This window comes from Bos taurus, chromosome 23, assembly GCF_002263795.3.
Source record: "Bos taurus isolate L1 Dominette 01449 registration number 42190680 breed Hereford chromosome 23, ARS-UCD2.0, whole genome shotgun sequence".
NCBI lineage: Eukaryota > Metazoa > Chordata > Mammalia > Artiodactyla > Bovidae > Bos > Bos taurus.
Genome location: NC_037350.1, coordinates 31561084 through 31577353, shown reverse-complemented (window position 1 = coordinate 31577353; position 16270 = coordinate 31561084). Strand labels below are relative to the sequence as shown.

The 16270-nt window shown below is 41.7% G+C and overlaps 1 protein-coding gene, 1 long non-coding RNA gene and 2 other non-coding genes across 4 annotated transcripts; 3 read left to right on the top strand and 1 right to left on the bottom strand.

The window, feature by feature from the left end:
• Nucleotides 1-2972: 2972 nt before the first annotated feature.
• Nucleotides 2973-3045, top strand: TRNAR-ACG (transfer RNA arginine (anticodon ACG)). Its single transcript has one exon. It is a non-coding gene; the product is annotated as a tRNA-Arg (tRNA).
• Nucleotides 3046-3849: 804 nt separating this feature from the next.
• TRNAV-CAC (transfer RNA valine (anticodon CAC)) lies at nucleotides 3850-3922 on the top strand. The gene has a single exon. It is a non-coding gene; the product is annotated as a tRNA-Val (tRNA).
• A 163-nt stretch (nucleotides 3923-4085) lies between these two features.
• On the top strand, nucleotides 4086-12065 carry HMGN4 (high mobility group nucleosomal binding domain 4). Its single transcript, NM_001046547.1, is given in 2 exon segments — nucleotides 4086-4303; nucleotides 9948-12065. A coding segment is annotated over 1 exon segment (273 nt). The 5' UTR covers nucleotides 4086-4303; nucleotides 9948-10012; the 3' UTR covers nucleotides 10286-12065.
• On the bottom strand, nucleotides 6299-15387 carry LOC101906692 (uncharacterized). The gene is made up of 2 exons (XR_239625.5): nucleotides 14307-15387; nucleotides 6299-6459 (listed from the first exon to the last, which is right to left on the bottom strand). It is a non-coding gene; the product is annotated as an uncharacterized lncRNA (long non-coding RNA).
• Nucleotides 15388-16270: the final 883 nt, after the last annotated feature.

Genomic DNA, 16270 nt, shown 5'->3' with positions numbered 1-16270 from the left:
CTTTCTTGTTCGATAACTTATCCAAAGGATCTACTTGATAAAACTGTTAAATTGAGAGCATCCGCAAGAAGTACTATATTTTCATACGTGCTTGTGTACTTGTAACTGTTCGAAATTCATTCTATTCTATGAAATAGATATGTCCTTAGACAAAGGACTTTAATGGAACTAGCAAGAGTTTTACAAATTGTTTTCAAAGCTGTGAAAGTAACTTCCCAAATGAACCTGTAATTATAATCGGCTGCGTGCTTGAAATCTGTGACCATTCTGAAAATGTTGAAATTAACATGCCGGTATTTTTAAACTGTAACAGTATTGAAGGATATCTCTGTCTCACTCTAAACCAGCCATTGGCATTAATCTCTGCCTGCAAACATGATGTGAGGGAGAGGTTAAAAAGCCCTGACTCTGCTAGATTTCTTTTTCATAAAACAATTGAGTCTATGAACTTGACGCACAGTCTGATTGATTCCATGAAATAAGTAAGCACTGATTTCTTTAATAATATAAGATTAACCATCGTTTTATCAATGTGCTTGGACCCAGAAAGAAAGTGAAGTTGCTCAGCCATGTCCGACTCTTTGCAACCCCATGGAAGTCTACCAGGCAGTAACAGTCTACCAGGCTCCTCAGTCCATGGAATTTTCCAAGATAATCATAAACAGCACAGTCACACCTAACATGACTTTGTCCAAGCTGGAGTGGACATTTAGAAAGACAGCAGAACCAGTAATATTTGGTTTGGGTTTTTCCTTTGGCACGTATTCAAAATTTGCACAGAAATTCTGAGAAGTCAAAGGAGTTTTTAACAAGCCAGAGACAAGTCTTGGGAGAAAATGTGAGACTAAGAGCAATCATTTTCAGAAATCTGGATGTGATCTGCAAAGACCATGGACAGGCCCCTGACATTGGCTCTGTTCCACACAACTGAAATTGGAGAAGGTGTAGATCTCTGTGTCATGGACTGCTGAGAGTGGAAATAGCTGGCAGTGCTACTATTTCCCAAATACCTGGGAGAGAACTGGAAGAATAGTGCACTGTGACCCAGAGAGGAGGAGACTCCATCACAGGGATGATTGATTTTACATGTCAACTTGGCTAGTCTACAGAGCCCAGTTCTTCAATTAAACACTAATGTACATGTTGCAGTTATTTAATTAAACACTAATATACATCATGTATGGATGTGAGAGTTGGGAAAGGAAGCCTGGCATGCTGCAGTCCATGGGATTGCAAAGAGTTGGACATGACTGAGCAAATGAACTGTACTGTACATGTTGCTGTGAAGGTATTTAATAAATGTGGTTAACATCTACAATTAGTTGACTATAAGTAAGAGATTATCCTCAGTAATGTGCATGGCCCTTATCTAACAAGTTGAAAGACTTAAGAGCAAAATGGAGGTTTTCCTAAGGAAAAAGAAACTGTCTCAAGACTTTAGCATCAGCTCCTGGCTGAGATTTTTCTAGACTGCCATCCAGCAATACAGATTTCAGACTTGTCAGTCACCACAATCATATAAGCCAATTTCTAGAAATGCATGTATATTTTCCTACTGGTTATGTTTATTCTGGACTCTCTGTTTCTCTTTTTCTAGCTGGGACAAGCCCTGAAGAAAAGACTGGAAACTGGAACCCTCAGAAAAGACCCAGCAGAAGATCTCTAAAAACAAAATGAAAGCAGGCCTCAGCTCATGTCAGAACACCAGAGAAATCTGAGGAAGTCAAAAAAAGAAGAGAGAAAAACACACACACACACACACACACACACACCTTACAAAACCTTCAAAACGAAGGGAGGTCTTTGCAGATATTATGTGGAGCAGAGGGATCCTAGGCATGGAGGGAGGCCTTTTTGTCCCCCATTTCTTGTAGGTAAGACCCCAGCCTCCATGACCCTCTCTGAGTTCCAAAGAGCAGATTCGAACAGTGTTAATCAAAGGAGGGGCAGCCGGGAGACCACCTGAAGCAAGATTAAAGGGACCAGAGAGGCTCATCAGAATTAGGAAGCCGGATCACCTGAGACTGGCACACACCCGAGTCTTGTCAGCAACCCCACCCTTTTGAAACTTGGCAGAAGAAGAATGCTAGACTGTTACTGCCTTGATCCTTATCATACACCTCTGCCTGACTGTATAACTTCTCCCTAGTCACCACGGAAGGAGGGGCGAGGCACAGTTCTTGAGGCCCTAGCCTACTGTGTTCCCCCTTTGCCTGGCAAAGAAGTGAAGCCACTCTTTCCTTCTCCTGCATGACTGCCTCCGTATTTCTGTTCAGCATGGGTGCACAGAGAGCCAAGATTTTGGCATTACAAAGGCTTCTAGTTTCCTAGGGTGTAACAGCCAAGGTCCAAACAAGGGCGTACAAGGCCCGAGGTTATCTCCCCGAGGTCTCCTACCCTCTCTTGCCCGGCATTGGCCCCCTCGACATTGCTGAAACGTCCCAAGAACGCTCCCACCTCCAGGATTTTGCCCTGGAATTTTCCACAGTTCCAGATGGCTCTTTTCCTAGATACCCATATTTATCTTCATCCTTTTGCCTGATGGACTTTTAAATTATTTTTTCTGTTTCTCTTTTTACCTCCAAGTGCTTATCACGGTTATTTCATTTATTGGGTGTTTTAATACCGTCTTAGCTACGTTCATGCAATCTTCTTGAGGTGAAAGATCACAACTTGTTTTCTTCAGTCGTCTTTCCAGTGCCTTAAATGGTAATATTGGTTGAATGAATGAATGAATGGAGAGGTGATTTGGGGACAGAGAGGGTGCAGGGGTCGGTACAGACATCCTGAGAAAGGAGCAAGACGCTGGGGCGCCTGCAGACGAAATGGCCGCCAGAGAGTTCACGCTCTGCAGTCTGAACTAGCCAAGAAAACGCGGCTTTCAGGCCCAGGAGCAGACTCCAAAAAGTGGACGTGTGCCGCCGCCTAGTTTCTGATGAAGGCAGGTCCGCCTCCCAACCACCCACGTGCGAGGGCCAGTGGCGCAATGGATAACGCGTCTGACTACGGATCAGAAGATTCCAGGTTCGACTCCTGGCTGGCTCGTAGCGCGCATCCTCAGTTTTCCTTCTTTACCTCTGCTGACCACTGAGAAACTGAGTGGAGTTAGAAAATCCACTGCAAAAAAAAAAAAAAAGAAAGAAAATCCACTGCAAGGTGAAGTTTGAAGTTCCTCTGCTTGTAAGTCTCATGAACGAGAAGGACCCGCTTTTGACCACAAGTGGGGTCAAAACTCCTTTGCAGAGCAAATTCCGCGTCCGACCATGCGGTGGCGCTAGCCAGAGCTGAACAGAGAACTGTGCCTGGGCTCGGTGACACGCCCAGCCCCGCCAGTCCATTTTGAGTGAAAGATGGGTTTAAGGTTAACCTAGTAAGGCAAGAAGGAAATGGCAACCCACTCCAGTGTTCTTGCCTGGAGAATCCCAGGGATGGGGGAGCCTGGTGGGCTGCCGTCTATGGGGTCACACAGAGTCAGACATGACTGAAGTGACTTAGCAGCAGCAGCAGTAAGGCAAGAGAAAGAAATTAAAATCCAAAAGTTCAGATTGAAAGTAATAGTGAGGGGGGTGGGGAGAAAAATAAGAGTGAAGGGATTGAAGTCTCTTTTTCTCCCCCATCCGGTCATTTCCAGAATAAGAATGTATTAAGAATTTGGCTTCAGATCTGTATGCTGCAGGGGCTTTGCGCATCTAATTGGCCGCTCTCATTTGGGAGAGTAGTAGAAGAACCACTCGCGTATTAACAATGCACAATTGCAAAGATAAAGATGAGAAATCGGAAGAGGAGGAGGAAACGGGAGGAGTTTGTTTTTAGCAGAAAGGATCTGCGGAGGAAACCCGCTTCCAAGAGGTTTCCGTAGTGTAGTGGTTATCACGTTCGCCTCACACGCGAAAGGTCCCCGGTTCGAAACCGGGCGGAAACAAGTGTTTTTCTTTAGCGACACTGGCGCGCCTTTATAATTTAAGGTAGTTAAAAATCTTGACACCTCCTTTTCTTATTTCTCTTGCCCCAGGCCGTGGTGCCGAGGCCACGCTGCTCAGGGTGGGTCGGGAGCCGCCGGAAGCGGACGCACGCTTCGCGCGGGGGAGAGCCGGCCGGTCCCCGGCTCGGCTAGGCTGCCCGAAGCCCGCAGCCCCGGAAGCGCATCCTTGCCTTGACTTGCCTTCCTGTTCCCGGCAGCGCCCAGCTCCGGGCGTCTTTTCGCCAGCCTGCGGTCCGTGACGGCCTTGCCTCAGCCCCGGGCACCGGCGCTGCAGGCCGGCAGCTGGGAGTCCCGCGCCCCTCGGACGGCCGCGAGACTCGGGTGAGTACCCGGGGAGCCTGAGCTTGCGTCTCCGGAAAACCGGGGTAATCCCGCTGCCCTCCGTAGATTGGCGACCCTTCTGCAATCTGGCCCTTGTCGTGATTAGGTGACCTCGGGCCCCCGACAGCCCCACCTTGCCTTCCACTCTCCAGAACAGCTGCCGTGGCTGTCCTGGGCTTCGAGTGTGAATCTTTGGGAAAAGCGGAATCCAGGAGGTGAAGGTTAGAGAGATCTCAGGTCCTTCAGGGATGAGAAATCCCCTCACGGAGACGCTAGGGCAGAAAAAAAGGGAGGCGAGGAGGGGATTTAAAAACCTTGGGCCAGCAGGGCTGTGGGCTGGGCTGCCCTGGCCTGGACTCTTTCTCACCGCCCTTCCCCAGCTTACGAGGCCTCACGACTGAGAACCCCCTCCTAAAGGAGACACCGAAGGGTTGAGTCTGCCTCCACTTTGGCCTTTCCCTGTCAACAAGAAAAAAGACTCCAAAGTTAAGAAATGGGCCAGCTGTGGATATTCTGTATTGCTTTGAAGCTTGAGAAGTCACTGGCAGCACTTGTTTAAAACCAGGATTTGTGGCCTGGGGTCTGGCTTCTTAACTCTGTTTGTGACATGACCTGCTTCCATGTTAAGTGAATCAATCAAACGCTTTTCTGGGAAAGAAGTCTTGCTGTCTAATACCAAACAGCCTTGGGTATATCCTCAGGATCTTCTTGTTAGATGAATTAATATTATTATTGTTACTATTTCTAACAGTTAGCCAAACCTAGTCTCTCAGATCACATTGCTCCAGGTTCCCTCAAATGACTAATATGAATGTGATGTTGTTATGGCCTTAAGACAAGAAAGGACAATCCTTACCTAATGAACTGTTGTGAACTGTTTGTGTTTTTTTTTCCCTTCCCTTTTTTAACAGGCAATGTGTATAGGCATCCCTTCCCCAGCCCTGCTACTCCTCCATTTTCATACCTTCTCTGGAAGACCCATGCTTTTATCATCTTGTAATAGTTTCACTTGTTAGCAAGACAGTAAGTTTGGCAAGTGCTCAATACAAACTTATCTAAGACATTTTCACTTAAAATCCCCTCTATACTACTCAGAAATACAGGTGAGTTAATGTGGTGCCTTGAGAGGAACAAGGGCTTCAGGGGCCCAGAAGGTGATGAGGATTCATCCTCTCCATCTTTCCCTGATGCTGAGGAACAGGAGTCCTTTAGCAGGGAAGCTGAGTGTGCCCCAAGCCAACGTGCTGCAGATGGGTCACAGTTTGTCTGGAAGCTTATGGCTCTCTCCTTCTGTTCAAATCAGGTGTGTTCTGACAAAATGCAGCCGTAGGCCTACCCTTTTAAACACTCTGCCCTTTCTTACCTTCACCTACTCACCCTCCCTCCCTCCCCCAGTCTCTCTCACTTAACCTCATGTGGAAGCTCAGTCTGCCCACCTTAGAATGTGGAGAACAAATAGGCCTTGGAGAGTGACACTGTGTGACCTCTTGCTCCTGTAGTGTACCGCACCTTGAATAGGCTCTTTTATTTATTTATACTATATTCTTTATTGTCTCCTTCCTAAGCTTGGTGTTGTAACCATTTTCCAGGTCTTCCCTCCAACGCCAAGGCACTATCTTGCCATAAGTAAGAGGCGGAGAGAAGAGGGTGGCTTTCTGACTTTGGGATGGGATTGAAACCAGAACCCAAGTTAGAACAAACTTCCTAGAACCCAGTTCAGTAACAATCAAAGAAGCAAAAGGCTGCTGCTAAAATGTGACTTTGCTGGGGATGGTGTGGGGTGCGTATGGGATGAGATGGGATTTGGTCCTCGGATAGTAGAGACAGGCTCATGATGAAAGAGAAAAAAGCATGGAAAAAAGATTTTGAGAGCTGGGCAAAACATCAGAATTAATCTAATACAAGATATATCATAAGTCACTGAGGCCTTTACACTCTTTCCTCCTGTACTTGTTTGTTAGGACTGCCATAACAAAACATCACAGACTGAATATCTTGAACCACAGATATTTATTTTCTCACAGTCCTGGAAGCTGGAAGTCCAAGATCAAGGTGGCGGCAGGTTCAGCTTCTTCTGAGACCTCTCTCTTTGACTTGCAGATGGCATCTTCTTACTGTATCCTCACGTGGTCCTCTCTGTTTGTATTATCTGTGTCCTAATATCCAATATGACAGTCATTGGATTAAGACCCACCCATATAAATTCATTTTACTTGTTCATCTCTTTAAAGGCCCCATCTCCCAATACAGTCACAATCTGAGGTACTGAGGGTTAAGACTTCAACCTATGAATTTGGTTGTGGGGGTGGACAAATTCAGCCCATTTCTGGGGACAGAGATTGATGTATTTTATATGTTATTGACACAGTTTGGGGAATTCCCAGAAGTTAACTTTGCAGAAGATTTTAATACACCTGCATCTCCTCATCTTACTAACCATTTGTATATTTTTATTACAGAAGAAAAACATCATTTGCTTTTTATTTCTCTATTAGTCTTTTTTTTAAAGCTGTTTCTCTCAGTATATTTAAACATCATAGGTCTTTTTCTAATATTAAAAAAAAAAACACAAATCTTCGTAGCTAAGAAAAGGATTTTAAAAAAAAGGACATTCCCTCCCCCCCTTAAGGCTACTGAGAGAGATACCTTTCCACATCATAAAACAAGCAGTTTGGTTAAATGAAGGGTTAAATTGAGATTTTCTCAAGAATTTCAGTCCAGTTCTTTACAAAATGAATTCCAATGATTCAGAACTTTCACAAACTTGTTCTATTGTCTGTTAATAAAATTTTGCCATGAGAAATGTTATTTTAACAAAAGGGAATTGTTAGATTCCTAAAGCTTTTAAAATTGTTGCCATGTCTTGGGAAAAAAACCTCAGTATCTGTCTTGATAATTTCTTGCCTTGTTGATACCATTGAAAGTCCTATCTCTGTATTCCCCAAAGTTATATTACTTTAAAAATTTATCTGCCACACTTGAAGCTAAAATCATATTGTACATCAACTATATTTCAGTTAAAATTTTTTTAAGTAAAAAAAAAATCTTAGAAAAGATTTATCTGCCAATTAATAATTTTTCTTTTCATTCACATGCATGATGGAATATTTATAGTCCTGTGACTTATATATTTTATCACCTAGCAAATTCTTTCTTTCTTTTTTAATTCTTAAAATGTTTTTGTTTAACTTTAACTGGTAGACTTTATTTCTTTAGAACAGTTTTAGGTTTAGCAGAAAGAGAGTGCCCATATATTTCTTCTCTCTCTACCTCCATTATTAACAACTTGCATTGGTGTGGTATGTTTGTTACAATGGATGAGCCAATATTTATACATTATTATTAACTAATTATTATAATTATTGTTTACATTAAGGGTCATGCTTTGTATGTACTTCTGTGGGTTTTCTCTGATGTATAATGTCATTATCCAACATTACAGTTAGTAGCATGCAGAATAGTTTCATTGCCCTAAAAAAATTCCCTGTACTCTACCTCAAGTAATTTATTTTATATTAATACATGGCAGTGAGAGCCTTTTCCTCCCCGACTTCCTTGGCCTTCATGAAAATGACATAATGTTTATCCTGCCAGCTTTTTCATTATTTGTGCATTTATCTCCTATATTTGTAAGGTCAGTCACCTGTTCTCCTGATAAACTTCCTAAGTGTGAGTTTCAAGGATGTAATCCATATTCATATACTCAGATCCAGAATCCAGCTTGTGGCCTGTTTTTCTTGAATTTATCTTTGTTGTCACTTGCTGTGTTTGGGCCTTTGACATGTGGTGATCCTGGTTCCTCTGCTTGGGATGGATTTCAAGGGATCTAACATGAAGACTATGCCTAGGAAAGACTGTGAGCATTCCCAGGACAGGACATGGGCTAAGAAACAAACTGGAGTGAGACGGAAGGAGAATGACTTGCCATACCTCATGGACCATATCCTGCCAGGCTCCTCTGTCCTGGGATTTCCCAGGCAATGATACTGGAGTGGGTTGCCATTTTCTTCTCCAGGGGATCTTCCCGACCCAGAGATCGAACTGGCATCTCCTTCATTGTAAACAGATCTTTACCACTGAGCCTCTTTACTTTAACTCATTTCTCTCTCTCTTCCACAAGAAGGAAGGAAAATGACAAAATTTCCAGAAATTCTAGTCAGAGTGAAAAAATAGTAATTTGATGTTTTAGCACCATTTACAGGTGGTCACTTGCCTTTGTTAGCCAAGAAACATAAAAATCAAATCTAAGTTTGCTCAAAAAAAGTCTGAGTTTACTCAAGGACTAAGTTTGCCCACTCCACCTAGATGGTGAGATCCAGCAGAAGTACCAAACAAAACTCTGGAGCAATTTACATAAAAGATAATTTTTTTTTTCTTAAAATAAAATATTATAGAGTAAGGCAGGGCATAGGGTTACAGAATTCCCCAGGTAACATTTTCAAGGATGGGACACAAGGATGAGTAGCTAATCTTGGCCTAAAGCTTTAAAAAATTTCCATAGTGTTTGAATACCAGCCATGGGCCCAAGTCCTAATTATCGAGACTCAAAATAAATCATTTCTATTTTGTATGACCTTGAATCTGTGCTCTGGGCTACCCACCTTTTTTAAGTGGCTTTTATTCTTGAGCAGACACACAAAATTACTCTCTGTAACATATAGAGAATAATGGTGTACTACTCATGTTTCATGTTTCATTCCCCACCCTCTTCTAGTTTAAGGGAAAGAACTCCCCACCCCCTCTTATTTCTGGATGAACACCATCCTTTGCTCAGCTCCCTTTGAGGAGACTACTGTTTTGATTTTTATATTTATCCCTTGCTCTTTTCAGTTTTACTAGATAGAAAAAGTCATTTAGTTTTACACTTAGAAATGGATCTATACTGTAGATCCATTTTGCAATTCTGTTTTTTGCCCAACATTGTGTTCTTGAGATTCATCTGTGTTTTTGCATGTAGCTGTAGTCTATTCATTTCTACTGCTGAATAGTATTTCCTTGTGCAGATATTACCAAAATTTATTTATTCTGTTGAAGGACACTGGGTGCTTTCTATGTTCTTTTTAAATTACCAAGTTGCTATAAACATTCTTGTAGGGGTCTCCTATGCACACCTCCAAGAATTCCTCGAAGTAAACACCTAGAGGTGAAATTGCTTTAAATAATGCCACACACTAATTTACACACATATGAACACACACCCTAGAAGTGTATGCATTTTAATTGTTCCACATCTGCTGAGCCCTTAATATTGTCAGACAATTTACCAATTTGATGGATATGAAATGTTATATCCTTTGATTTTTGTATTCACACCCATATTACTAATGAGGTTGACCTTTGTGTTTGCTTATTCACCATTCATGCTTTTTCTAAGAAGTACTTATTAATACTTTTGCCCATTGTTTTTAAATTTTCCTTTCATCCTTTTCTCATGGAGCTGTAGGAATTCTTTACATAGTCTGGACTCTAATCCTTTGTCAGTTATATGTGTTATGAAGATCTTTCCCCAGCTTGTAACTTGACTTTTTTACACATCTTTTTGCTATATAAATTACAAATTTTAATATAGTTAAATGTGAATTTTAATGTAGTTAAATTTGTCAGTCTTTTTCTTTATGACTTAACTTTTTGTGTCTTGTCAAAGAAATCTTTCTAGGAACAGTGAGAAAGACAGAAGAACCCCTTGGGCTGCCGAGCGCTGCTGCCACCATGCCCAAGAGAAAGGCAAAAGGCGATGCTAAAGGTGACAAAGGGAAGGTGAAGGATGAGCCACAGAGGAGATCAGCACGGTTGTCTGCTAAACCTGCCCTTCCAAAACCGGAGCCCAGGCCAAAAAAGGCCCCTGCAAAGAAGGGAGAGAAGCTGGCCAAAGGGAGAAAGGGGAAAGCAGAAGTCAGCAAGGATGGGAACAACCCTGCGAAAAACCGAGATGCCTCTACAGTCCAGTCACAGAAAGCAGAAGGCACTGGGGATGCCAAATGAAGTGTACCTTTTTGATAGCTCTGTACTTCTAGTGACTCTACTGTTTGAAATACTATTTTTAAATCAAATTTTATAAAAATGTAGATTTTTTTTTTTAAGTTATGTTGTTAGCACACGAGATACTTCATTGTTGTCTTTTGTGGAAAGGGCAAATAACCACTGGTAGAATGTTTCAGAAGCTAGATTGAAATGGGGGGAAATAGAAGTATCTATCCTCGTATTTGAAGATTATTTTTGGTTCCCGGGAGAGATTCTCTGACATTCACGCATGTCAGCCACTATGGCTCAGAAGCCTTACTGTGTGGAGAAAAAATACTTCATGTCTTCTCCTTTCTTGATGTCATCAGCACATTCTTGACTTCCTGAAACCAGGAATCATGATACGGCCTTGACACCCCTAGAATCAGCTGCATCAGGTAACAATACTCAGGCTTTCTGGTGATGACATCAAGATGGTGTTGCTCAGAAGAACCAGGATTCCTGTTTGTAGTTTGTGGATCATCTCATTAATAATCCTGGAGTTTTTAGTTCCTTTCCTCCATGTCGGAGTTGACCTGTGAAAATCTCTTCAATGCCTCATGTAAAATAATCACCCTTTTTGAAATTTTTTCCTGTTTATTGCAGCAACAGACTTTGTTGACTTTTTGGAGAGGGGAGTTTGAAAGTTGTAAGATGTTATGGAATGTCACCCATGTCCTGTTGGAAATAACTATTTTTGGAAAGTCTCTTTTAAAGCTGGATACAAGTTAGCTTTGTGGTAGGGGAGTGATCATTTCCTAATCAAAAGTCATAAAGCTACTCTTTACTGCCTTTAAAAAGTTTTATAGTTTGCTTTTCACATTTGTCTTTAGTCCTCTCTGAACTGATTTTTACAAAAACATGAGATAGTAATTCATTATGTTTTTTTCCATATGGTAAGTGGTTGTTCCAACACAATTTTCTGGAAAAGTTCATATCTTTCCCCAATGATCTATAACACTGACTCTTTTCATAAATCAACTTTCTTTGTGTGGAGGGGTGGGGGAGTTTGTTGATGGTTTCTGTTCTGACTCACTGATCAATTTGTCTAACCTTGTGGCAGTACTATACAATCCTGAGTACTACCACTTTAGAAAAAGGTCTTGATATCTCAGGACAATTCCACCTCCACCTTCAACATCAACAAACTTTTCTTCCTTGGAGTATCTTGGCTATTCTTAGCCAATTACTTTTCTATACAACTTCTAGAATTAGATTGACAAGTTCCAAATCAAACAGATGAAAAGTTGAAATTTTTATTGGATTTGTATTGAATTTATAAATTAAGTATAATGTTGAGTCCTACAATTCATGAACATGGTATAATTTTCCATTTATTTAGGCTTTTAAAATATCTTTCAATAAAGTTATTATTTTCTCCATTAAACGTTTTCTTTTGTTAATGTTTCTTAGAGACAGTAAACTGTTGGATGCTACCTTTATACAATATATTTTTAGTTACTATATTTTCTGTTTTCAGCTGAAGTTGATTCATCAGCCTTTATAAATTCATTCTTATATCTGTATATTCTTTTGGGCTTTCTACATAGATAACCATACATTCTTTTTGTTTTGTTTTGTTTCTTTACAGTCGTTAAATCTTTCCTTTTTCTAGTTTTAGGCATTGTTCAAGTGCTGGGAGTACAGCAGTGAACAAAACAAAGTCTGTGGTTTCACCAGGTTGATATTCTAGTGGGGGAGGGTGTAGAAAATACACAAATTTATGTGATGGACTGCTTTAAATAAACAAGTGTTCAGTTCAGTTCAGTCGTGTCCAACTCTTTGCGACCCCATGAATCTCAGCACACCACGCCTCCCTGTCCATCACCAACTCCCGGAGTTCACCCAAACTCATGTGCATCAAGTCAGTGATGCCATTCAGCCATCTCATCCTCTGTCATCCCCTTCTCTTCCTGTCCCCAATGCCTCCCAGCATCAGGGTCTTTTCCAGTGAGTCAACTCTTCGCATGAGGTGGCCAAAGTATTGGAATTTCAGCCTCAGCATCAGTCCTTCCAATGAACACCTAGGACTGATGTCCTTTAGGATGGACTGGTTGGATCTTCTTGCAGTCCAAGGGACTCGCAAGAGTCTTGTCCAGCACCACAGTTCAAAGGCATCAATTTTTCGGTGCTCAGCTTTCTTCACAGTCCAGCTCTCACATCCATACATGACCAGTGGAAAAACCATAGCCTTGACTAGACGGACCTTTGTTGGACAAGTAATATCTCTCCTTTTTAATCTGCTCTCTAGGTTGGTCATATCTTTCCTTCCGAGGAGCAAGAATCTTAATTTCACGGCTGCAATCACCATCTGCAGTGATTTTGGAGCCCAAAAAAATAAAGTCTGACACTGTTTCCACTGTTTCCCCATCTATTTCCCATGAAGTGATGGGACCAGATGCCGTGATCTCAGTTTTCTGAATGTTGAGCTTTAAGCCAACTTTTTCACTCTCTTGCACTTTCATCAAGAGTAAGTGGGTGCTATTTAGATAGGGTGGTTGGAGAAATCCTCTCTGATCAGATGACATTTGAGCAGAGCTTCTAATGAAGTAAAGGAATAAGACATGTGTCTCCGAGGGGAAAGCATTCCAGCAGAGGGAAAATCAAATGCAGAGATGAGATGAAAATGTGTTTGGTGTGCCGAGGAAGAACAAGGAGGCAGAAGTGACTGAATTGGAGTGAGGGTGGATAAGAGTGACAGTTGATATGATTGCAGAGATAGTGAGAGGCCAGAAAATGGAAGACTCTCCACATTGTCATTTTTCTCTGAAAATGATGGAATGCCATTAAATTTCTGAATAGGGAATCTACACAATCTAAGTTATCTGTGTGTGTGTGTGACTGATGCATGGGCAGTAGGGTGTAAGGAGTTGAAGGAGGAAACCAGTTAGATGGCTGTCCCAACTGAATTGCTGGAAATTCTACTTTATCATGCTGTATTACTATCCTGTCTCTGTTCAACTATTCCCACTCCATTTTATTTGGTATATTACAAATATGTGTGTTTTCTCTTTGCCAAACCACAGAACAGTATCAAAGATCAATATTCCCTGTTGTCAAGAATCCAAAATCAAACTCAAGTCATCACTGGGTGTTTGTTGTGATAATCCCACAGAAGGAAGGCCCTGACCCTTGTTGCCAGAGCATGAAAGAGTACACTTTCTGAGGCATTTTGACACCTAAGCAGTGAACTGAAAACAGAATTTAGTCAACAGTAATAAGATATTTCTCATTAAGTGCTTACTGTTTTCCAGACACTGTTCTGCTCAGTGATTTACATGTATAATTTTATTTCCATGACTGTATGAGTTGAATCATATTACTGTCCCCATTTTAGCATTTAGTGAGACTGAGGCAAACAGAAATTAAATAATTTGCCCTGAGGTCCTACAGTAAGTAAAATCCAGATTAAGACCCAGGTGTATAACTCCAGGATCTAGAAGGCTCCTTATTGTTAAGATCACTGGTAACCCAACCTCAAAGGTAATCCATCCAAAAGAATAATTTGGTGTTTCTGATTAAGGAATTTCCCCAGATACCATTAGGAAAAAAATCAAATGTTAAGTAACAATATTCTACAAGCTAAACAGCTGTAATTTCCAGTGAAGAAGATTAGTAATGCAAGGACAATTTGAAAGGGGGAAAGTGGTTATAGGAATTCAGAATTTTAGTGTATCTCTAGCAACATAAAGCTAGAAGGGATACTATTTCTGTACAAGGAGGAGAATTTTTTAGACAAATATTTCTGAAGTGGAGAAAAGCAAATTTGGAAATTACAAAGTAGCCTTTAAACCTCTCTTGCCCACGCTCCTGATCCACTTAGCATTTACATTCTTATCTGTAAATTCATAAATTAACATCCTGGTTTATTAATACTTTGAGAATTTGGGTGTCTGACATGAAACAGACTGAGGATCCAGCGTTTTCAATAATAAAATTTCTGACCGTCAAAACTGAGGCATTGGTCCTGGAAGAGTTGGAAAGAAGAGGGAGGGAAACTTACTTTCCGGGTCTGCTCTTGTTCTCTCAACACAGTCATAGTGCTCCTTGGAAAATGTACGTCATTCCTCTCCAGGCCCCGCTGCGCCTTCCACCCAGGGTCATACAGGCATGATACTTTAACTGCCCCAAGACGAGGACACGAACCCTGATGTCCTCGCCTCTTCACCTCTTCTTGAGGCCGCAAAGCGCCGGGACACACCTCTGAGCAAACCTCGGCCGCACGGAGGTCCCCGCTGCTCGGTCGCCTCGCTCAGACCCCGCTGGAGTGCATCCTGATTCCCTAGGCTGATGGGGGAGGCCAAAACCGTGAAGTTTTCTCCCCTGGATTGCTCCTTACACTCTTCGCAGACCTTCGGGCTTCCGGTCCCGAGCTCCAACCTCGAGTTCCCTTCAGTGAAGTCTGGGCCAAGGGTATTGCCAGCACTAGGAGGTCGCCGCTGGTGCAGGGCTTTCAAGGTGCCTGGGAGCCCTCAGGCCTCCTGCTGAAACCAACGAAGCCCTTCTCAAATTACATTTTAAAAAGCATTAAAATAGGATAACAAAGAAAAGCAGTTATACTACAGAAAAAGCTACCAAACAAAATAATTTGCGGTATATCAATGTGTACTTTTTCGGTTCAGTTCAGTTCAGTCGCTCAGTCGTGTCCAACTCTTTGCGACCCTATGGACTGCAGCACGCCAGGCTTCCCTGTCCATCACCAATTCCCGGAGCTTGCTCAAACTCATGTCCATCGAGTCGGTGATGCCATCCTACCATCTCATCCTCTGTCATCCCCTTCTCCTCCCGCCTTCAGTCATTCCCAGCATCAGGGTCTTTTCTAACCAGTCAGTTCTTCGCATCAGGTGGCCAAAGTATTGGAGCTTCAGCTTCAGCATCAGTCCTTCCAATGAATATTCAGACTGATTTCCTCTAGGATTGACTGATTGGATCTCCTTGCAGTCCAAGGGACTCTCAAGCCTCTTCTCCAACACTACAGTTCAAAACCATCAATTCTTCAGCCCTCAGCTTTCTTTATAGTCCAACTCTCACATCCATACAAGACTACTGGAAAAACCATAGATTTGACTAGATGAATCTTTGTTGGCAAAGTAATGTCTTTGCTTTTTAATACGCTGTCTGGGTTGGTCATAGCTTTTCTTCCAAGGAACAAGCGTCTTTTAATTTCATGGCTGCGGTCATCATCAGCAGTGATTTTGGAGCCCAATAAAATAAAAAGTCTGTCACTGTTTCCACTGTTTCCCTGCCTATTTGCCATGAATTGATGGGACCAGATGCCATGATCTTCATTTTTTTTGAATGTTGAGTTTTAAGCAGCTTTTTCACTCTCCTCTTTCACTTTCATCAAGAGGCTCTTCAGTTCCTCTTCGCTTTCTGCCATAAGGGTGGTGTCATCTGCATATCTGAGGTTATTGATATTTCTCCCAGCAATCTTGATTCCAGCTATTAAATATTAAACATCAAGACCCATCTTATGACTACTGTAACTTTGAAACAGTTAAGTATGAGATATCTGTAACATACTTTGTATCTCAAGTATGGGATATGGAAATGTAACAGTTCTTCTGCTCTACAGTTCTGACTGTAATTCGTTGCCTACATTCATCCGTGAAGGATATGCAAAATTTCAGTTAGAGGTTAGGGGTTTTAAAGATGTAATTTTTTTTTCCCTATCCAAGTTCACCAGTCCCCAAGTTAAGAAACTCAGCAAAAATGCTTAACACAGTACCTGGCACATTGAAAGTCCCATCACACGTGTAGATATTAGTACTTTTATTATTACTTTGGTTACATCTGTCCAAATTTCTTTTAGGTGATGAAGTTAAGCATATGAAATCTTGAAAGAGCACAAAGATAAATGTTCAAGCCACTAATTTAGTCATTAAAATTTTTTTTGAGGTATGACAGACATACAGTATGGTATTTGTTACAGATGTACAACGTAATGATTCACTATTTGTATACATT